At 32.1% G+C, this 24287-nt stretch overlaps 1 protein-coding gene across 1 annotated transcript in view; it reads left to right on the top strand.

Moving 5' to 3' along the window:
- Window positions 1-23391, top strand: part of SK (small conductance calcium-activated potassium channel) — a 351468-nt gene extending 328077 nt beyond the window's left edge. The window contains exons 5-10 of the mRNA XM_090164054.1: window positions 10445-10875; window positions 12320-12455; window positions 12514-12624; window positions 15280-15407; window positions 18510-18579; window positions 20981-23391. Coding sequence (XP_090020180.1) covers window positions 10445-10875; window positions 12320-12455; window positions 12514-12624; window positions 15280-15407; window positions 18510-18579; window positions 20981-21373 — 1269 coding nt within the window. The 3' untranslated portion in view covers window positions 21374-23391. The remainder of the gene's footprint in view (window positions 1-10444; window positions 10876-12319; window positions 12456-12513; window positions 12625-15279; window positions 15408-18509; window positions 18580-20980) is intronic.
- Window positions 23392-24287: the final 896 nt, after the last annotated feature.

Here is a 24287-nt window from a genome sequence, read left to right as displayed (position 1 = left end):
ATTTCAGGAAAAAGTCAGGGAATTTGAAAATGGTTCCAAAATATCAGGAAAAAAGTCAGGGAATTTGAAAATGGTTACAAAACTTCAGTGAAAATTCTGGGAATTTGAAAATGGTTCTAAAATATCAGCAAAAAGTCATGGAATTTGAAAATGGTTCCAAAATTTCAGCAAAAAGTCAGATAATTTGAAAATGGTTCCAAAATTTCAGGGAAAAGTCATGGAATTTGAAAATGGTTCGAAAAAATCACGCAAATAAATTTTTCGAAGATGTTTTAAAAATACCTATGAAATATTTTGCATGATTTTTCCCCTAACCTTTCATTTATTGTACCAAAAATGTGAATACTGAATTTTTTTCTAAAATATAATTTAAATATAATAACTAAAGAATAACAAAAAATATTATTTGTCGCATGTTTTTATTTAGTCATAAAAATTTATTGTTCTTAATTGGTCATAAAATATTCTAAAATGAAAAAGTCAAAAAATACTATTGGAAAGCTCATAAAAATAAAAGAATTTAAAAACTAATATATTCGTGTCGTCGTGAACCCCAGGGGGCGGGACCAAATGTCCAAAGTTTAAAATATATGATGTTTGACTTCCAAATAAAAGAACTACTTTAGAAGCAAAACAAAGCGAACCACGCCCCCATTTCGATACGACACGCTAGTGCTAAAATATACCAGGATTAAATAAAGAGGTTAAGCGAAGCTCCGTAGTTGTTTTAAATGCAACCTTAGATTGTTTTGACAGCACTGCCAAGTTAACTCGACCTAACTTAAAGTATTACGTCGGCTTCACAAATATTAAAACACGCGTATATCTAACATCAGCGCCATCTATCGACCGAATTTTAAAATTATGGTTTCTGATTTATTACCTCTAAGATATTGATTAATTATCTCTAAGATATTGATTTATTACCTCTAAGATATTGATTTATTACCTCTAAGATATTGATTTATTACCTCTAAGATATTGATTTATTACCTCTAAGATATAGATTAATTATCTCTAAGATATTGATTAATTATCTCTAAGATATTGATTAATTATCTCTAAGATATTGATTAATTATCTCTAAGATATTGATTAATTATCTCTAAGATATTGATTAATTATCTCTAAGATATTGATTAATTATCTCTAAGATATTGATTAATTATCTCTAAGATATTGATTAATTATCTCTAAGATATTGATTAATTATCTCTAAGATATTGATTAATTATCTCTAAGATATTGATTAATTATCTCTAAGATATTGATTAATTATCTCTAAGATATTGATTAATTATCTCTAAGATATTGATTAATTATCTCTAAGATATTGATTAATTATCTCTAAGATATTGATTAATTATCTCTAGGATATTGATTAATTATCTCTAAGATATTGATTAATTATCTCTAAGATATTGATAAATTATCTCTAAGATATTGATAAATTATCTCTAAGATATTGATAAATTATCTCTAAGATATTGATTTATTACCTCTAAGATATTGATTTATTACCTCTAAGATATTGATTAATTATATCTAAGATATTGATTTATTACCTCTAAGATATTGATTAATTATCTATAAGATATTGATTAATTATCTATAAGATATAGATTAATTATCTATAAGATATAGATTAATTATCTATAAGATATAGATTAATTATATATAAGATATAGATTAATTATCTATAAGATATTGATAAATTATCTCTAAGATATTGATAAATTATCTATAAGATATAGATTAATTATCTATAAGATATAGATATCTCTAAGATATTGATTAATTATCTCTAAGATATTGATAAATTATCTATAAGATATAGATTAATTATCTCTGAGATATTGATAAATTATCTATAAGATATAGATTAATTATCTATAAGATATAGATAAATTATCTCTAAGATATTGATTAATTATCTCTAAGATATTGATTAATTATCTCTAAGATATTGATTAATTATCTCTAAGATATTGATTAATTATATCTAAGATATTGATTAATTATCTCTAAGATATTGATAAATTATCTATAAGATATAGATTAATTATCTCTAAGATATAGATAAATTATCTCTAAGATATTGATTAATTATCTCTAAGATATTGATTAATTATCTCTAAGATATTGATTAATTATCTCTAAGATATTGATTAATTATCTCTAAGATATTGATTAATTATCTCTAAGATATTGATTAATTATCTCTAAGATATTGATTAATTATCTCTAAGATATTGATTAATTATCTCTAAGATATTGATAAATTATCTCTAAGATATTGATTTATTACCTCTAAGATATTGATTAATTATATCTAAGATATTGATTTATTACCTCTAAGATATTGATTAATTATCTATAAGATATTGATTAATTATCTATAAGATATAGATTAATTATCTATAAGATATAGATTAATTATCTATAAGATATAGATTAATTATATATAAGATATAGATTAATTATCTATAAGATATTGATAAATTATCTCTAAGATATTGATTAATTATCTCTAAGATATTGATTAATTATCTCTAAGATATTGATAAATTATCTATAAGATATAGATATCTCTAAGATATTGATTAATTATCTCTAAGATATTGATAAATTATCTCTAAGATATTGATAAATTATCTGTAAGATATAGATTAATTATCTCTAAGATATTGATAAATTATCTATAAGATATAGATTAATTATCTATAAGATATAGATAAATTATCTCTAAGATATTGATTAATTATCTCTAAGATATTGATTAATTATCTCTAAGATATTGATTAATTATATCTAAGATATTGATTAATTATCTCTAAGATATTGATAAATTATCTATAAGATATAGATTAATTATCTCTAAGATATTGATAAATTATCTCTAAGATATTGATAAATTATCTATAAGATATAAATTAATTATCTATAAGATATAGATTAATTATCTATAAGATATAGATAAATTATCTCTAAGATATTGATTAATTATCTCTAAGATATTGATTAATTATCTCTAAGATATTGATTAATTATCTCTAAGATATTGATTAATTATCTATAAGATATAGATTAATTATCTCTAAGATATAGATTAATTATCTATAAGATATAGATTAATTATCTATAAGATATAGATTAATTATCTATAAGATATAGATTAATTATCTATAAGATATAGATTAATTATATATAAGATATAGATTAATTATCTATAAGATATAGATTAATTATCTATAAGATATAGATTAATTATCTATAAGATATAGATTAATTATCTATAAGATATAGATTAATTATCTATAAGATATTGATAAATTATCTCTAAGATATTTATTAATTATCTCTAAGATATTGATAAATTATCTATAAGATATAGATTAATTATCTATAAGATATAGATTAATTATCTATAAGATATTGATTAAATGCCAAACCAATGAGTTCTACAAACAATCTTAGTTTCGTTTACAGTCTAACTTTTATAATCGTCGCGGTACCGCAGTTATCTCATAACTGGAATCCCAACGAAGATATGACATTCCGAATGGGAAGAACCATAACGGTAAATCGTATTTGATCAGTTATCAACCAGGCACTAAGTTTAACGCTTAACAGTAGGTTAAAAGCTGCAAAGTTATGTCCTAGAGAGTGAAGCCAGCTAAGCCTTGCCGCGATAGAATACCGAATTGCGGCGCGTATCACGAGAAGCGTAGTCCAAGGTCAAGAGCGGCGAGCCGCGGTCACGCCGGACGCTTCTCGAATAAAACGGCTCCCACTTCTCTCACATTGGTCAGCGAGCAACACGCCAACAAAACAGAAGCACGCCAACGGTCAAGAAAAACAGAGAAACAAGCTGGCCACCACCGTTATTAAAGTTTCTCAGGATCCTCAAGCTAACTTTCCAGCCCACCGGTTTTTAGGGGCACTACCTACGTAATTAATCAAAGCCAGTGCATACTCGAAAAAAAATTATTTACCGGTCCTTCGAATTCGCCGCAAAGTCCCGCTAGGTGCGTGTGTAAGTCGAATCTACTGCTCAGGCCTTGTCTATAACGTAGGCCATGGTGATTAAATAACGTAGGCTTCGGCCGGTAGTGGCTGCATTGCAGCTTCGTAGGACATCGTTTGAAGAATAAAACTAATTTGAAAGTATTTATTTATTTTATATTATTTTAAAATCGAAATATTAGCTAAACTATATCTATTATTTAAAGTTGTATATTTTGGACATTTTCGCGAGAAAAACCTTTTGAAAGTTTTAGCCAAGGCTTAAGAAAATCTTTATTTTAATGTAATTTTAAATAATTAATATTTTTATTTGTGAAAATGGCCAAAATATACAACTTTAAATAATAGATATAGGTTAGCTAATATTTCGATTTTAAAATGATGTAATATAAATATAAAAATTAAAATATCTATAGAAAAGGATAGCTCCGTAGATTTAGCCATATAGTGCTTTTCGTTCACGAACCTTGAGCTTTAGCTATGGTCGCCATTTTGTGCGGGCCAAAGTTATGACACCACAGCGTATAATAGACCATTGCCCCCTGGGTTAAGAGAAGGCCTAGAAATCGTTTTTCTACAGGGGTCGGCAAACATTTTTTACACGCTCGCGAAACACTCAGTAGATGGCGCGATTTCCAACCTTTATGTGGAGATGATCAAGGCGGGAATTTTAAATATTATCGCATAAGCCAATGCCCTTAAGCAATAGCAGCCGATATTTCGCTGTCAGCCTGACTTGATGACGTCAAAATGGACCAACAGAGGCATAAAACTAAAACTTTGATTTGGCCAGTTTCAAAAATTCAACACCTGCCCATTTCTAGGCCTTCTCTTAATCCAGTGGACAATGAATAGACCGATTTAAAAAATGCGTACAGGGTAACAAACATTTAGAAAGAAGGCCTTAAGAATTTAGATTGTAATGCTTTAATTTAAACTAGATGGCGCCTAGGAGCAACAAACACAGCACCCCATGCACTCAAGGAGAACGCAACCCGTCAAAAATCGTGGATTTTCTTGCGTACGTTTTTCATTGGCTAGACGCTTTAGCGCCTGCTGCCGTCGGGAAGGGAAAATTCGGAAATTGTCTTTCCCCCCCCCCCGCCCGTAAAATGTTCAGCGTAAAGGATCGTGACGCTCGTCCAATGAAATTCGTACACAACCCTTCGATAGCGTGTTTAAAGGCTAGCTGCATTCTCCTTGTGTTTGTTGCTCCTAGATGGCGCAAATTTTAGTTACTTCTAACGCTATTTTAAGCGATGTTTTCTGTAAAAGTATTTATTTGTTGATACTTGGGGAGACTATAAACAAGAGTTAATGCGGAACACAAAAATCGACTTAAATTTTATTTTTCGAGTTTAGGTAATTAATCTTTTTTTTCATTGGTTAGACGGAAGGGGAAATTAGGAAATTGCCCCCCCCCCCCCGCCCGTAAAACCTTCAGCCTAAAGGCTCGTCCAATGAAATTTGTACACAACACTTAGTTAGCGTTTTTGAAGGCTAGCTGCGTTCTCCTGGTGTTTGTCGCTCCTAGAGGGTGCAATCTGTATCGCTAACACGAGAAAAAACGCTAAATTACCTGTTGCATTTTTACACCACCGACAACAACAATAACTTGAGGCATCAACTAAATAGCTTCACACTTGAACGAGAAGAGGCGAAGAGTAAAACGTTCTTGGAAACCGTTTAATGCATCGGAAGGTTTCAATCGATAGACTAGGCGGTTGTGGGCCTAGTCTATGTATCTAACGGACGGGGCGCCATCTATCGCCGACTGAACGGAAAATTGAAAGTCGAACGCTTCGGGCAAACCGCAAAATTGGCGCCTTTATCTACGGAGATTAGCGCGGCCGTAAATGGCCAGAACTTCCTTATTAATATATAAAGCACTAACAGATGTGAAAGGCTAATTGCAAACCACTATGCAAACAAAAATACCAGAGCTTTTTCCTTATTAAAATATAAAGCGTTTTTTAATTTGGGCCGCTTGCAGCTAGGAGCAACAAACACAAGGAGAACGCAGCTAGCCTTTAAAAACGCTAACGCAGAGTTAAGTACAAATTTCATTGGACGAGCCTTTACGCTGAACGTTTCACGGGGGGGGGAGACAATTTCCGAATTTTTCCCTTCTGTCTTCAGCAGGCGCTAAAGCGTCTAGCCAATGAAAAACGTACACAAGAAAATCCACGACTTTTGACGGGTTGCGTTCTCCTTGTGTGGGGTGTTGGATTTGTTGCTCGTAGCTTGCAGCATCTTTTACGGTAGAAATATTAATATTAATATTTTTTAAAAAGTTTCAGGAAAATAATTTTAAAATTTAGGTACGTAATTATTGTGTATCAACGAACTTTATGTTTTTGCCACTAGGAGCGCTGTAGGCTGTCTCTTAGTAAATTTGAAATTCTGTATTATGTCCGATCCGCGGACATTAATTTACACCCCTCCATGAGTGGTCGGACGACGTCAATTTTAAGGAACCAATGAGAAACCGGGCTGGTTTGATTGACTTTAGGGGGAGGAACTTACTGTAGGATCCTGAAGAGCAATAAAGTAATAATTATTTTTATAAATTCAGCTTAATAATAATAATAATCAGCTAGGCTAATATCTAAGGCACCATCTTAGGCCTAAGTCATCAAGCGACTTTTATAGCCATTGGTTCAAGGTGGTCGGGTTACGATGCGTAGGAGGGTGGTGGCAAGCCCTGCATGCGACGCGAGCCAACAGCTCCCTACACTCACTATTACCGTTAACCTCAACAAGTTTTTATGGAAGGGGAAACCGAAGAGCTCGGGAGAAAACCACTTAAAGGGCCCCACCGGTGTTTGAAAAATTCACCCAGAAAATCAGGTAGCAGACGACGTGACGTAGCTTGCCCTATAGACGCATTCACATATTGCCTACAGGGAAATATGCAAAAAGGGGCGAAATCCACCCGAGGTACCTTTCTATTTAATAATGTTTGAGGTAGATGGCGACACTATACATTTTATGAAAAATAAACTGTTTTTAAAAAGGTATTTATTAATTACTAAATTATAGTACTTTAAATTCTTATTAAAAATAGATAATTTTTGTAATTTAAATTAACAATTAATTTTAATAGTAGTTAACACTCTCCGCCATAGATGGCACTATAATACAATTTTAAACTATCCAATCAGGGAAGATAATTTTGTATTTTAAATCTAAAAAAAAACCGTTCTCCACTAAAAACTGAAAACTTTCAACCAATCGTTGAAAATCAAAATTATGTTGCTATCAGAGCGCCATCTACTAACAAATAACGCCATCACCACGTTACCTCGGATGAATATTACCCCTTTAAAGATGTCTCTGCCCCTTAAAAATTGTAAATCGATCTATGTCCGCGATTCGCGCGGGAAACTGACGAATTTCAAACGCCGGTGGGGCCCTTTAAACCAACGGGGAGGGAACTTGCAAACTCAACGCGGAAGGAGTTGTTCCGAGTTTTCACCCAGTGCCACAAGCTGGAATCGAACTTGTTTTTATGTCGCTTTTACGTCAGAATATCATAGCTTTATTAGACTGCCGTGATTTGCAAATGATTAAAGTTTTGTACTTTTTCGAACCCTCTTGGTGCCCCTTGTAGGCTTGGTGCCCTAGGCCCAGGCCTATTCGGCCTATTGGTTAATCCGGCCCTGCACACCGCTACCCCATTGTCATCCTATAACCATCATTTCCTATATTATCCTATTTTTCGTACTTTGCGCTTTGATTTCAATATAGTTTTTAAGTTCGATAGAAGGCGCTCAAAAACAGCCGGAAATTAAAACACTAATTTCATTGGCTATTACTCTAATACATTTATCTAGTCACGAGGTCTGTGATGTTTTCATATTAAATGTAATATTCATATTGAACCAAAGTTCCTTTAAAATCATGTTTTTTCTTTATTAAACTTATTCCTATAATTATCCACAAATTCTATATTTCTATTCAACCAAAGTTCCTTTAAAAGCATGTTTTATCTTTTTTTAAATTATTCCTATAATTTTCTATATTTACATAAAAGTTACTCCTAACATTTAAGCAATTGACAGAAATACTAGATGTTATATTCCCATTAAATATGAACATTTAAATATGTTATAAATATTTAAATTTAAATATTTTTAAAATCCAAATTAGTAATCATTTAAACGATCTGAAATATCTAGAAATCCCACTCACGTTTAAAGCGCAAGTGACGTTTTTACTGGCCCCTCTCGGGCCAGAGGGAAATTAGGCTATGCCACCCGCAAATGCTATCAAAAGAATCATTCTCATTAAGTATTTATGACAATAATATATATAAATTGAAAGTAAATGTATCAACGAAACATTTCCACACCAAAGTTCTTTTTGCGATGTTCCAAAATTTCCCGATAGATGGCGATATTGACAACGCCTCATCTCAACCCGTGACGAAAAATGTCTGTTAGGCTACGATTGAAAGTTGAACGAAAGTAAACCAAAGCGAAAGTATTTCGAGACGAAATCTCGCGAAGCCTAAGTGAATCAATTTGAGAGAACGCCTCGACTGAAAAATAATCTAAAATACACAAAGACCGGGTCGGGGGCGTCCCGAAAATGGGTTTCAAGTGGAAAGTGGATGTTTCCCGCCCTCACCCTCACTTCCTCATAGCGGAGAAGGGTTTTCGGTTTCTATATAGCATCTGCCAACGGTTTTCCAGGGTAAACACAAATATACTTTTTTTCTGTGTCACTTGTAGTACAGGACGAGATTGTGGCAGATTCTCAGAGGCGCCAATAGTCTGGAACGTTGAGATGTTTATCTAAAAAAAAAATATTTTTTCCCCGCCTTATTTTAATGTTATATGAATATTTAGTACGGTATAAACCCGCTAGATGGCGATAGTGTTTCAAGCTAGAAAATAATTTTTCCTTAAAGGGGAACGGCCAAGCTTTTCCAGATATGGCCTTATTTCCGTATCAAAAGATTAACAAGACGTTCAATATACTAACACGTACCTTTTTTTGTCTTGAAAAAATTGCTTTTGGCCCAAAAAGTTGAAACGAAAAATAACGCTAGGTGTTTGGGTTTGAATTTTCGCCGCCATCTTAGGGGCTGCCGCCAGCGCCCCTAACCCCGTACGAGGGATTTGCGAACTATCCTAACTTTTAAAATCGCGCAATTTAGGCTTAAGTCTCTTATAACTGGAACGTGCCGCGCGTGCAAAGCAATTTTTTCGCGTCTTCAGCAGCGCGCGCTTTTATGTTGTTTTTCTGTCTCGCCGACTTCTCACCAGGTGTCGCGGCGGACGCGTGCTTTTCGATTTCCCGAAATTTCTTTATTTTATTAAAAATTAAACACTCAATATTTTTTGATGCGGTTTTCGCCATAAATTTTAGTTTTTAATGGGCTATAGGGCTATCTAACTGGTTAAAGCTTGACCGTTCCCCTTTAACTTCACGCTGTACAGACTTTAGTGTACCGATTAATTATTTTTCCATAGTATGTTAAAAATATCCTAAACTTATTTAAAATAACTTATTTTAATTATTTTATATCTCCACCCCAAAGTAAGTAAATTTAATTAAATTAGTTTTAACATGTTTAGAAGTTTTGAAAGCTTAAAGGGAGTGTAAGAACCTAATTTATTTGGCGATATAAACATCGGAAACGATGTGATTTTAAACCCCGATATAATTAAATTTTTATAAAAAAATTAAGGGTGAAAAACCATTATAATCTACACATAACCCATAAATTAAGAAAATTTTAAATGTTAAAACCTAAAATGTACAGGTCATAATCGTAATATTTATAATAATACGCATAAATTAAATAAATTGTAAAATGTTATAAAGGATAAAATGTATACACCATAAGAGTAATATTCATAAATATTAGCATGCATAAATGAAATAAACTTAAATCGTAAAGCATAAAATATATAAACCTTAAGCTAATGCTAATATTTATAATCCTTATGTAACTTATAAATTAAAGTACTTATAAATGTTAAAACATAAAATATATAAACCATAAGCTAATATTTATAATCTACACGTAACATATAAATTAAACTACTTATAAATGTTAAAGCATAAAATGCTCAAAGCATAAGCATAATATTTATAAACTATATATAACGTATAAATTAAACTAATTATCAATGGTAAATCATGAAGTGTATAAGCCATAAACGTAATATTATTAATCTACATATTACACATAAATAAACATAAGACATCATTGGAACAACCTATAAATATTAAACCATAAAATGCATAAGCCATAAACGTAATACCTTTAATCAACGTATAAAGCATAAATGGAAAAACCTATAAATATTACCATAAAATGCATAAGCCATAAACGAAATATTTTTAGTACACATATAATCATCCGCAGAGAATATGAATTAAAGACGTACTTTTGTTTGTCCAGTTATTTATGATCGACAACTGCGCGGACGACTGGCGCATCGCGATGACGTGGCAGCGCATCGGGGTGATCATGCTGGAGCTGGCCATCTGCGCCACGCACCCCATCCCGGGCAACTTCTCGTTCACGTGGACGACCAAACTGTCCAACCAGTCGAACCACAGGAACCAGTACGAGTCTAAGAAGGTGCCGATCGACGTGACGCTCTCGCTGCCCATGTTCCTGCGCCTCTACCTGATCTGCCGCGTCATGTTGCTGCACAGCAAGCTGTTCACGGATGCCTCTTCCAGAAGCATCGGCGCCCTCAACCGCATCAACTTCAACACCCGCTTCGTCCTCAAGACCCTCATGACCATTTGTCCCGGAACGGTCCTCCTAGTCTTCATGGTCTCCTTGTGGATCATCGCCAGCTGGACGCTCAGGCTGTGCGAAAGGTAACGCTCTCCCCACCTTCTACCCCCGATTAATCGAGATTCGATATCTCATTTGACGTACGCTACTCATTAATCGAACACTTTCATCTCCATTTGAAGATCGATTTACGACTTATTTTTGGGGATAGATTAATTGCAAAATTTCTAACGCGTTTTAAGATGGATTTATCTAAAATGTGCCTGTTATCTAACTCTCGATTAATCTGGAAATGTTTCGTTAAAACGGATTCTCGATTAATCGGAAAAAGTTTCGTTTTAAACGATTCTTGATTAATCGGAAAATGTTTCGTTTTAAACGATTCTCGATTAACCGGAAAAGGTTACCCTTTATTTGTGGCTCGATTAATCGGGAAATGTTACCCTTTATTTGTGGCTCGATTAATCAAAAAATGTTACGTTTTAAACGTATCACGATTAACCGGAAAAGGTTACCCTTTATTTGTGGCTCGATTAATCGGGAAATGTTACCCTTTATTTGTGGCTCGATTAATCAAAAAATGTTACGTTTTAAACGATTCACGATTAACCGGAAAAGGTTACCATTTATTTGTGGCTCGATTAATCAAAAAAGGTTTCGTTTTAAACGATTTTCGATTGATCGAAAAGTTAAGTTATTTTAGAACCGATTGTTCGAAAAATTAGGTTATTTTAGAATCGATTGATCGAAAAATTAAGTTATTTTAGAATCGATTGAGTGAAAAATTAAGTTATTTTAGAATCGATTGAGCGAAAAATTAAGTTATTTTAGAATCGATTGAGCGAAAAATTAAGTTATTTTAGAATCGATTGATCGAAAAATTAGGTTATTTTAGAACCAATTGAACGAAAAGTTAAGTTATTTTAAAACCGATTGATCGAAAAGTTAAGGTATTTTAGAATCGATTGATTGAAAAGTTAAGTTATTTTAGAACCGATTGATCGAAAAATTGGGTTATTTTAGAATTGATTGATCGAAAAATTGGGTTATTTTAGAATTGATTGATCGAAAAATTGGGTTATTTTAGAACTGATTGATCGAAAAATTGGGTTATTTTAGAATTGATTGATCGAAAAATTGGGTTATTTTAGAATTGATTGATCGAAAAATTGGGTTATTTTAGAACTGATTGATCGAAAAATTGGGTTATTTTAGAATTGATTGATCGAAAAATTGGGTTATTTTAGAATTGATTGATCGAAAAATCGGGTTATTTTAGAACCGATTGATCGAAAAATTAGGTTATTTTAGAATTGATTGATCGAAAAATCGGGTTATTTTAGAACCAATTGATTGAAAAGTTAAGTTATTTTAGAATCGATTAAACTTTGGAACGATTAGTAAAACAACCGATCAATCGCGCTTACAATTGTCATTGGATCCGAATTTATATACCGGTGCACCTCGGATATCAACTGGTCATCCTATTCCACGTATTTAGCGGTCAGTAATAACGATCCTTTCTAGATACCACGACGAAGACCACGCCAATCTCTTGAATACCATGTGGCTGACGGCCATCACGTTCCTTTCCGTCGGCTACGGGGACATCGTGCCCAACACCTACTGCGGCAGGGGCATCGCGGTCAGCACGGGGTTAATGGTAAGCGCTCGAAGCTATTGTCCGCAGCCAAGCACTCAATCTTTCGCGTGTCCGACAGGGAGCCGGCTGTACGGCGCTGGTGGTGGCGGTTATTGCCCGAAAACTGGAGCTCACCCGAGCAGAGAAGCACGTGCACAATTTCATGATGGACACTCAGTTAACTAAAAAGGTCAGTCTAACCAAGACCCGCTATTCATGTCGCCCAGGACGCGAAATCGTGAGGTTCTTATCGGATGACACTAGAATTACTCAATTTAGCGACAACCCGAATATCGATTCTTAACCTTTACATAGGCGACAACCTCATTTTACCAATTTCGTATCCCAAAACACGTCACTTACAAGTCAGAAAACACTATCATCTGAGAAAACCTGAATTAGTAATTTTATCATCTGAGAAAACCCGAATTAGGAACTTTATCATCTGAGAAAACCTGAATTAGTAACTTTATCATCTGAGAAAACCCGAATTAGTAAATTTATCATCCGAGAAAACCTGAATTAGTAACTTTATCATCTGAGAAAACCCGAATTAGTAACTTTCGGTTTTGAGAAAACCTGAATTAGTTACTTTCGGTTTTGAGAAAACCTGAATTAATAACTTTCGGTTTTGAGAAAACCTGAATTAGTTACTTTCGGTTTTGAGAAAACCTGAATTAGTTCACTTTCGCCTCTGATAAAACCTAAATTAGTAACTTTCACCTCTGAGAAAACCTGAATTAGTAACTTTCACCTCTGAGAAAACTTGAATTAGTAACTTTCACCTCTGAGAAAACCTGAATTAGTAACTTTCACCTCTGAGAAAACTTGAATTAGTAACTTTCACCTCTGAGAAAACCTGAATTAGTAACTTTCACCTCTGAGAAAACCTGAATTAGTAACTTTCACCTCTGAGAAAATTTGAATTAGTAACTTTCACCTCTGAGAAAACTTGAATTAGTAACTTTCACCTCTGAGAAAACCTGAATTAGTAACTTTCACCTCTGAGAAAATTTGAATTAGTAACTTTCACCTCTGAGAAAACTTGAATTAGTAACTTTCGGTTTTGAGAAAACCTGAATTACTGACTATCTCCACTGAGAAAACCCGAATTACTAACTTTCTCCACTGAGAAAACCAGTAGAAATTTCTGATCCAAAATAATTTACTTTATAAGTCAGTAAACGTTGTCATTTGAGAATAGGCAAATTAGTAAATTATCATCTTTCTGATGACAGAAAATTCAAAATCTTAACTTTCGGATGAAAATTTAAAATCTGAGTATCATAGTGAGGGAAAACCCTAAACCCTAACTTTATCAGATCCAATCGTCCGGATCCTTGCTATGTCCTTTAAAGTAAAGTTAACTTTTCCCGATGGCAGACTAAACAAGACGTCGCGAAAAATGTTTCCATAAAAAAACTAATACAATGATAGGCCTAACGTAAAACCACATATACGGTATTTCCCACCGAAACTAAGTTATCGTTCAATTAAAAGGCTTAGAGAAAACAAATCTTCAACGCTTCATTAAGATTTAGTGATTCCGGGTAATATATTTTTTTCTCCGAAGGCAAAAACTTCTCTAATTCATTCTAAGACTTAATGAGGCGAATATTTTGCCTCCAGACTTCCGACGTCGTAAAAAACCCGCCAATACATAATCAAGGACACCAGAGACAGGGGGAGCTTAAGCGCACGAAAATGGAACGTATACGGAGAACGTGTGGACGGTTTTATCGATATTTTAATGGCGTTTAATTCGAATTTAGAATAATTCTGCAATTCTTTTAGGTTTACATAGAACAGCGAGTTAATGAATTTCTTATATTGGCCGCTACGTGGCTCTATGTAAATTGAAAAGGTTAATTATAATTAGTTAAAAGACCGTATAAACCTCGAATACATAGACGAAATATTATACTTCAGCTACTAAGAACTAGCTAGTAGTTTTATTTGATTTGGTTCTCAGAATGACTACCAGGTGACGTTGATGGCGAGAATCAGGCCCGACAAGAGAAGGGGGAAGCCGGTACAAATTCCCGGGGCCCCCGTGAAGCCTCAGGGCCCGTGAATCCTCAGGGCCCGTGAATCCTCGGGGCCAGTGAAGACTCGGGGCCCGCGTTGTAACAAATGAGGTATACTACTCCGGGGTTTATCTTCAAAAAAATATGTAGTAACGGCTCTCTTGCGATGGCCGTGGCGATAATTACCACCGAAAACGCATTTTTGATCTTAGTTTAAAAACTAATACCAGCAGAAACAAAGCGAATATTTATATTATTTAGTAAACCACATAATAAAGTCCATAATATCACAAGTCACATAATAATAATAAGTATGACGCTTAACAAACATTATCACCGAACTGATTTTTAGACTTATTTCAAATTTAAGGTCTAAATATTCCCAAGAATAAATATACTACAAGGACGATAACGTACAACTAGATGATTATTCAATTCAATCTTCGTTTATTTCCTATAAAATAACATGTTATAAAACACTTTTTACAATTTTCCAGGTTAATTATAATAAATAATTATAATTATAATTATTATAATAATAATTATAATTAAAAAAAATCTTCGCTCAGATTATTAGTATCAAAAGAATAGGAATTGTCATACTTATAAGTGTTATGTTACTTATGATATTATTGTTAGATTTAAATCGCCTTAACCAACATAATAAAACATTTCGTGTAGTCGAATTTATCCGCTTTCGCGTATTTTCCGTAGGCGTTTCATGGTGCTTGCTTAATCTCTCCAATAGATGACTAAACTTGCCAAAACGGCATCGAGCGGGAAAAACCACGAAATAATCGAATGTTGTTTCTTTGTAGTTGAAGAACGCCGCGGCCAATGTGCTGCGAGAAACGTGGTTAATATATAAAAACACCAAATTGGTCAAGAGGGTCAATCAGTCGAAAGTTCGGACGCATCAAAGGAAGTTCCTGCTCGCCATTTATAGGTTGGTACAGCGAGAGCTCATTTACGCTATCGAGAACGTGCGAGTCTTGTCCGTAGCGATATTAAATAGGGTGGATCTATCATTCTTTGACTGGTTTTTACGCAAACGAAAAATAAAGCAAACTATGCTCCGTCATTTTATAAAATGAACCATTATAACAAGTTAATCAAGCGCCTAAGTCTCCATCTACCTTCCGAATATCGGACGTTTGGCAAAAAAAGCATAGAAATAATATTATATTAATAATTGAATTTAATTCTTAATTTTAATTGTTTAATTTTAATTGTTTAATATTAATGGAATTTAATTCTTAATTTTAATTGTTTAAGATTAATTGAATTTAATTATTAATTTTAATACTTTAATATTAATTAAATTTAATTCTTAATTTTAATAGTTTAATATTCATGGCATTTTTATTTTAACAGTTGTTAATTCTTAATTCTAATAGTTTAATATTAATTGAATTTTTAATATTAAGTTTAATATTCATTGAATTTTTAATATTAAGTTTAATATTAATTGGATTTTTTATATTGAGCTAAATATTAATTGGATTTTTTATATTAAGTTTAATATTAATTGGATTTTTTATATTAAGTTTAATATTAATTGGATTTTTTATATTAAGCTTAATATTAATTGGATTTTTTATAATAAGTTTATTAATTGAATTTTTAAGATTAAGTTTAATATTAATTGGAAATTTTATATCAATATTTAATTCTAATTGAATTTTTAAGATTAAGTTTAATATTAATTGGAAATTTTATATCAATATTTAATTCTAATTGAATTTTTAATATGAATATTTGAATATTAATTCAATTTTTAATATCAATATTTGAATATTAATTCAATTTTTAATATCAATATTTGAATATTAATTCAATTTTTAATATCGATATTTGAATATTAATTGAATTTTTAATATCGCTATTTGAATATTAATTGAATTTTTAATATCGATATTTTAATATTAATTGAATTTTTAATATTAAGTTTAATATTAATTGAATTTTTAATATTAAGTTTAATATTAATTGGATTTTTTATATTAAGCTAAATATTAATTGGATTTTTATATTAAATTTAATATTAATTGGATTTTTATATTAAGCGTAATAATTATTGGATTTTTATAATAAGTATATTAATTGGATTTTTAATATTAAGTTAAATATTAATTGAATTTTTAAGATTAAGTTTAATATGAATTGGAAATTTTATATCAATATTTAATTCTAATTGAATTTTTAATATCAATATTTGAATATTAATCCAATTTTTAATATCAATATTTGAATATTAATTCAATTTTTAATATCAATATTTGAATTTTTAATATCGATATTTGAATATAAATTGAATTTTTAATATCGATATTTGAATATTAATTGAATTTTTAATATCGATATTTTAATATTAATTGAATTTTTAATATCGATATTTGAATATTAATTGAATTTTTAATATCGATATTTGAATATTAATTGAATTTTTAATATCGATATTTTAATATTAATTGAATTTTTAATATCGATATTTGAATATTAATTGAATTTTTAATATCGCTATTTGAATATTAATTGCATTTTTAATTTAAACAGTTGTAAACTTAATTATTTATTTAAGTTTAGTATTAATTAAATTATTTATTTAAGTTTAGTATTAATTAAATTATTTATTTTAGTGTAGTATTAATTCAATTATTTATTTTAGTGTAGTATTAATTCAATTATTTATTTTAGTGTAGTATTAATTCAATTATTTATTTCAGTGTAGTATTAATTCAATTATTTATTTTAGTGTAGTATTAATTCAATTATTTATTTTAGTGTAGTATTAATTCAATTATTTATTTTAGTTTAGTAGTAATTCAATTATTTATTTCAGTATAGTATTAATTCAATTATTTATTTTAGTGTAGTATTCATTCAATTATTTATTTTAGTGTAGTATTAATTCAATTATTTATTTTAGTGTAGTATTCATTCAGTTATTTATTTTAGTGTAGTATTCATTCGGTTATTTATTTTAGTCTAGTATTAATTCAATTATTTATTTTAGTCTAGTATTAATTCAATTATTTATTTTACTCTAGTATTAATTCAATTATTTATTTTAGGTTAGTATTAATTCAATTATTTATTTCAGTGTAGTATTAATTCAATTATTTATTTTAGTGTAGTATTCATTCAATTATTTATTTTAGTGTAGTATTCATTCAATTATTTATTTTAGTGTAGTATTAATTCAATTATTTATTTTAGTGTAGTATTCATTCAATTATTTATTTTAGTGTAGTATTCATTCAATTATTTATTTTAGTTCAGTAGTAATTCAATTATTTATTTCAGTGTAGTATTAATTCAATTATTTATTTCAGTGTAGTATTCATTCAATTATTTATTTTGGTGTAGTATTAATTCAATTATTTATTTTAGTGTAGTATTAATTCAATTATTTATTTTAGTGTAGTATTAATTCAATTATTTATTTTAGTGTAGTATTAATTCAATTATTTAGTGTTTTAAGTTTAACCTCAGTCTTAGTTTAGTATTAATTTATTTCTAAAGTTACGCTTTTAAGTTTAACCTCAGTCTTAGTTTAGTATTAATTTAATTCTAAAGTTACGCTTTTAAGTTTAACCTCCAGCCTTAGTAGTTAGAGGGCTCCATATTCGACAGCGCGACGAAGCGAAACGAAAAGCTCTTTAACCCTGGGAGCCATTTTGCATATATCCAAGGGTCGCTCTACCTTTGTCAATGGTGTCAGCCAAAACGAAGTTTATGAATTATTAGAATATAATTCGGCGCCATTTATGATGTGCTGGGCTAAAAACTTGACGTCTCGTGAACTCTTGAGCGGTTTTTCAATGTCTCGACAAATGGCGTTTTAAAGAAACTACTCCAGAAAATTATCATTCGTTATTTTATATTGACCAGATAGATGGCGACACCGTCTCTATATTTTCGCTAAGCTCTATCTGACGAGAGTTTTTCTTACACGTTCACAGTTTCGTAAATGACCTCTTGACATAAGCATACGAGTAGTTAAGAGATATTTCTAATATTTGTGTATTTCGTGAACAATTCACAGTTTAAGAAAAGTTAAAATGGATCAAAGGAAGCTATTAGATAACGCTAATACAGTCACCGATATGGCCAAGGTAATTTACCTTCATTTTACTATCTTCAATGAAATATGGTTGTCCTAGTGCCGTGCCAATGAAGATATAGTCTTTGGGCACTCAGTTGAAGATAGGTCTGTCCTTTTTCGTGTTATTCGACATATTGCTCTTCTATGGTGTCAATGATGATATAGTCCCTAGTGCAGTGCCAATGAAGATAAGAGTTCTAGTGCCTTGTAAATTAAAATAGCGCAAGACTCAAGATAGTACTAGTGCCTTGTCAATGAAGGTAGTATTGTAGAGCACTCAGCAGACAATAAGTCCTAGCTCATGCTATTGAAGTTCCATTGCCGTGCCAATGAAGATAAACTCAGTAGGTAGAAATTAAATCGTAGCTTCTGCTATTAAAATTGTAGTGCGGTGCCAATGAAGATCGAATTGAAGAGCATTGTGCAGACAGACAATAAGATCAAGTCGTAGCCCGTGCTATTTAAATTCATTTTCAAATGAAGATAGATTTGTCACGTGCACAATTGAAGATCGGGTAGTCAGTATTGTAGTGTTAGTGACAACGAAGACAGATAGATGCCGCTAGCAATTGCCATTTCAACTAGTATTTCTCGAATGAAAATTTTAGCGACGCACGCTCGATGGTGCGTGTCACGGAGCATGCGTTATAAAATAAAAGCGGGAAAGCACCCTAGCGCCATCTTCAGCATAATTTGGCAATAAATCTTCCTCATTGAAGAGAGTCGGGGAAATTTTCAATACACAAAATTTCCAAAAAAAAAGAATATTACTGGGCAATTCTCAGCTTGAAATAAATTCATGTATTACGGAAAAATTAGGTAAAATCAAGAATGTATTTATTTAACTCAGGGAGAATGAATATGTCGAGACTATCGACGGACACGTTGAGCCCCTAACCCCGTCACGCTAAGGGGGAGGGGGGAATAAGAGGCGGTCTTATTTTTTGCGTCCTCGCAGCCAGTGATGCACAAAAAAATTTCTATCTATCTTTTTCGTATCTTTTTACATAGATGGCAGCAGCTATACTATACTTTCAATTTTTTCCCTCTGAAATTTCTGTAAATATCATTTTATTTTTGATATTTTTGAGCATAGATGGCGACAAAATCATTCACAATCTTTCATTTTATTCAGTTTTGGCCCTTTGATTTTTTCACGATCTTTCAAATTTCTTTAAGATATGAGAGTTTCAATTATTTTCAATTCTTTTTTGCCCTTGCCTGAAAAATTTCAGAAGAAATCTTTAAAGATTTAGATAAGTATCATTTCAAATACTTCTTTAGTTTTCATTATTTTGAAAAGTATATTTAAAAATATTTCAAGTACGTTTCACGAGAAAGTAGAATCAAATTTTTTCATATCAAAAGTTCGAAGTATTAAAATGAATATTTCAATTTTTATCTTTTGATTATTAATTCAGTAGTAAACCTTCCAATATTTGATTTTGATTTTATGGATTAGAATCGATCTTAATTTTCGTATTTTCAAAAACTAAATTATGGAAAATAAATAAAGCTATTGCATCGCCACAGCCCACGCTGCCAGTTTGCAACACACGTGACACTCTAACTGCGTGGGAGTTGGGACGGTGGGAAAAATAACTTTTGGAAGTTTTGGTTTTAGTTTTGAAATCGCCTTTCAGTCTACGCGGCGCAGCTTTTTATCGCTAGAATCAGTCTTTGCTTTCCCTCCTCTGTCTGCCTAGGGATAGAGGGAATTATCCCCCCCCCCCGTTAAAAAACAGCCAGAAAAACGGCGCGACCTTTGACCGCTCCTCTCCCTTCTATCACTTAACATTGTTTCGGGTTTGGCTATATTTCGGTATCACGTGAGATACGTTCGCCGCTCAAATAGTGTATATCGGCATATCTAGATGGCGCTAAAATATTTCCTCTCAAATACAAACAAAATTGAAGAGAAACCAGAAAAAATCTATCGTGTAATTTCTAATATAAAAAATGGAAGCACTAGCTCTATTCCGCTCTTTTTTTCGCTAGGCTAGGTAAGAGAAGAATCTTTTCAAATATAGTTCGCTCCCGAATTTATTTCTTCAAAATTCTATCGCGATCATTTTGCAATGTAGAAGATCATATCAAAATCGTATATTTTAATTTTTATTTTTCGGATAAAGTATCATCTCGTATCCTAAAAGTATCCAAAGATACGAGCGCGCCCATCACTGCTCGCAGCAGCGTTAATCGCGTCGAAAAACGTAATTTTTAAGAACCAATGACATTGCAGTATTATTTGATTTTATTAAAGCGGAGGAGCATACCGGGGGCCCCAACGGGTGAAATTGGAGAAACGCTAAAAATAATCTCGACATATTCATTCTCCCTGAGTATAAATAAATACATTCTTGGTAAAATATAATTAATATACGTTAATAATTTTGAATTGACGAAAACAGACTCAAAACAGCGTGTACGAGATCGTCTCGGACATTAATCAGAGACAAGAGATCCTGGACGAGCGAGTGTCCTCGTTGGAGGAACGGCTGGGAGCGATCCAGGAGCAGTTGGAAGCCCTCCCGGAAGCCATCACGCGCTGCATCTGCCAGATGGCGACGCAGCCGACCACGCCAGCCACCCCGGGCCAAACCGTCACGAGCCCCGGCGGCGCCGAGTCTCAAGCCGACGCCGCCAGCCACGCTCTCAGCACGGCCGAGCAGAGGCACGCGTTCCTGCATCCCGACGACGCTTCGCGGCCCAGTTGGGCCTCGGCCAGTCAACTGCATCACGGCCATAGCCGCGTGGGACTCATACCTCCGCTCGTGCCGCGAGCCGAGTCGACCGAGAATTAGCCACTCCAATTCCTCAACTAAATTAAATACCCCGGATTTCCGGTGATTCCATAAAACTAACCTTGAAACTTCTATCCTTAATTTGTGAACTTCCATTTGAGTGTGTTTAGTAAAAAAAATAACGGACTTTCAAAAGAAAAACTGTGCCTAAATCGTCTAGGGACGCGTTTCACGATACGCTTTCGAAACAACCACCCAGTCGGGTCAAATTTGTACAAGTTTGCGTGAACATTACATCTTCCAAAAACGTTTTTGGCGCCCTCAACCGGCCCATTAACTAACTTTTTTTGTAGTGTTTCGCTACAATACAAATTTTAATTGAATTAATTTTGAACTAAATCTTCCGAGCCTATGTATTTGAAAAGGAAAAACTGGATTCTAGCGAGAGGAGGCTAACCCTAAAACATTTACCAAATTTAATCTAGCCGTCCATGAATTGCGCACATCAGACGACGTCACAGATGGTTTGAGAAAGTTTAAGAAGAAATTAACGAGGACTAAAACTAAAAACGTGGGGGAAACAATACACTTTTGAAAGACGGTAGTGTAGTCGACGGTTTCACGTAGATATAATTTATCAGTCACCATTTTGGTTAGTTATGAGCGTTAATATTAGTGACTAATTTCAACAAAATACACAGAAGTGACCTAAATGCATTTTAACTTAGAAATAGAGAAACTGGAGACATCTTTAGTCAAACAAAAAATAAAGGAAATTAAAGTTTTGAAGGAATAGATATAAAAAAATCTGTGATATTTCAAATTTAAAGTTTCCAAGTCACTTTAATTTAATTATAATAAATTAGGATAGATTTCTGCACGCTTTTGGCCGATTTTACGGGCGTTTAATATACACGAAAACTCCCAACATTTTTAAAGGGACTGTAAACTATACTAAAACGGGCGAAACCTGCTTAAAAGCGCCATCTAACATCTGTTAAAAATTGAATTTTTAAAACCGAATTCTGAAATATTACGATTATACTGTATAAAGGCCGAATTTTACATTCAATTTCGTAAATTCCATTAGATGACTTAAATTACTGCAATATCCGTAGTGAAATTTAATTAACGGTATCCAATGGAAAATTACAAAAAAATGTTTTTAATAACCGACGTCAGATGGCACTCGTTTTAACGACAGCTCTATTTAACGAGCCCCTCTATTACGAAAGGATATCGCGCGTAAACTGAGCTGAGCTGTTTTATACTCAATGTAATTTTATTGGTTTTCAGTCCCTTTAAAATAAAATTAAAAGCTTTTTTACATCACTAGCTTATATCCTATAATATAATTGAATATTTAATTTTAATTTTCAACTATGACCTTAAATAATATACAACGAACAAATCCCTTTATCAAATTAACCTAGTCATATACATAATATTCTATAAACATATTGGTAGGTTCGAATTAACAATATTCGAGATTTTAGGCTATATGAAATTGACTATTTTCGTAGGAGAGCTGCGAAGATGTAGAATTAATAAAATAGTTAACAGGATTTACGGTTAATACCAACCCAAGGGATACAGCTATATATAAAGGGAAAGTTATATAACGTATTAATGTAAAGAATGCACCAGTATCAAATTTAGTCGACGTGCCTGATATTGAATAATGATTTAAAATTTCGCGTAGCCATTTGAAACTCACGCGATAATCATGTTTAGGGCTCTATATTGTTTGCGAAATTTGCTTTTACGATATATATATCACCATAATTCAAATCCATTACTCTTAAAAATTTCTCGCTTTAACTTTGGTCGGATGGATTATTTTACTTTATAAACTTTGGTATTTTCGGATGGTGAGTTAAATGGACAAGAAATGGTGGAATATAAAAGCTTTAGGCTTAAGAGTTTACATGGACATTTGCTGTTACAATATTGCCAGATTGTTGATTTCATGTAAATTAATAATAATATAAAATGTATACTTCCACTGAACAAAGAAAAACTTGTAAAATATCGTATACATTTTTAAAAGATGAATAAAATTTAATCTTTCAATATAATTATGATTGTCACTATTTTCCTATTACCAGTAGTTTAATGGGTGTTTAAATAAAACATCTTCAAGGAAATCGCCAATAAGTAATATTTCCGAGAGCCAGGACCCGCAAGTTACTGTTTATATATAGTAAGTTGCAGGCTAAGAAAGACAAAATATATAGTACAGTCGGCGCAAGGATACCTCAGACCATTTCCGGCCAGTCGACCGCGCGTAATTTAAATTTGACCACTTTACGGTCAATTTCAAATTTCGTGAGTTTCATCGTTTTTTCACGCCATCTAGGAACCGAAATTGGAATCTATTTTTTAATTTCATGTTGTCATGAGTTTAATTACTGAATGCAGCTAAAGAAGGTTCGATAATTGAAGCTCCAAATATTTTAAATAGTCCAAGAGGTTACTATAAAAAGCATGATAAAGGTTTATTGTTAACAAGTAAAGAGAAAAATATAATTTTAAACGTCTATAGCTCATTAAGACAACGTTACCCCCCAGAAAGCGTGGTAACTATTTTAAAAGAAACTGCCGATTTAACTGGTAAGACGTAAAAATAAATTTACAAAAATAAATAATTATACATACTATTTTAAATTTAAGAATTATAGGAATGCCTTATGAAATTAAAAAATAAAGATTCCAATTTCGGTCTCTTGATGGCGCTAAAAGACGACAAAAAGAGCAAAATTCGAATTTGACCGTAAAATGGCCAAATTCAAATTTCGCGCGGTGGAATGACCGGAAACGGTCTGAGGCATCCTTGCGCCAATTGTACTATATATTTTGTCTTTCTGAGCCTGCAACTCACTATAGTGCTTGGGTAAATAATGTAACCTTTTCACCTGTAAACAGAACGTCGAGTTTGTGCCAAGCCTTAATACGTCAAAAACAAGCTACCTAC

The sequence above is a fragment of the Leiobunum rupestre genome, chromosome 11 (genome assembly GCF_980474605.1).
Source record: "Leiobunum rupestre chromosome 11, qqLeiRupe1.1.hap1, whole genome shotgun sequence".
NCBI lineage: Eukaryota > Metazoa > Arthropoda > Arachnida > Opiliones > Sclerosomatidae > Leiobunum > Leiobunum rupestre.
The sequence above is the reverse complement of the archived record's forward strand: the minus strand, read 5'-3'. Positions and strand labels throughout refer to the sequence as shown.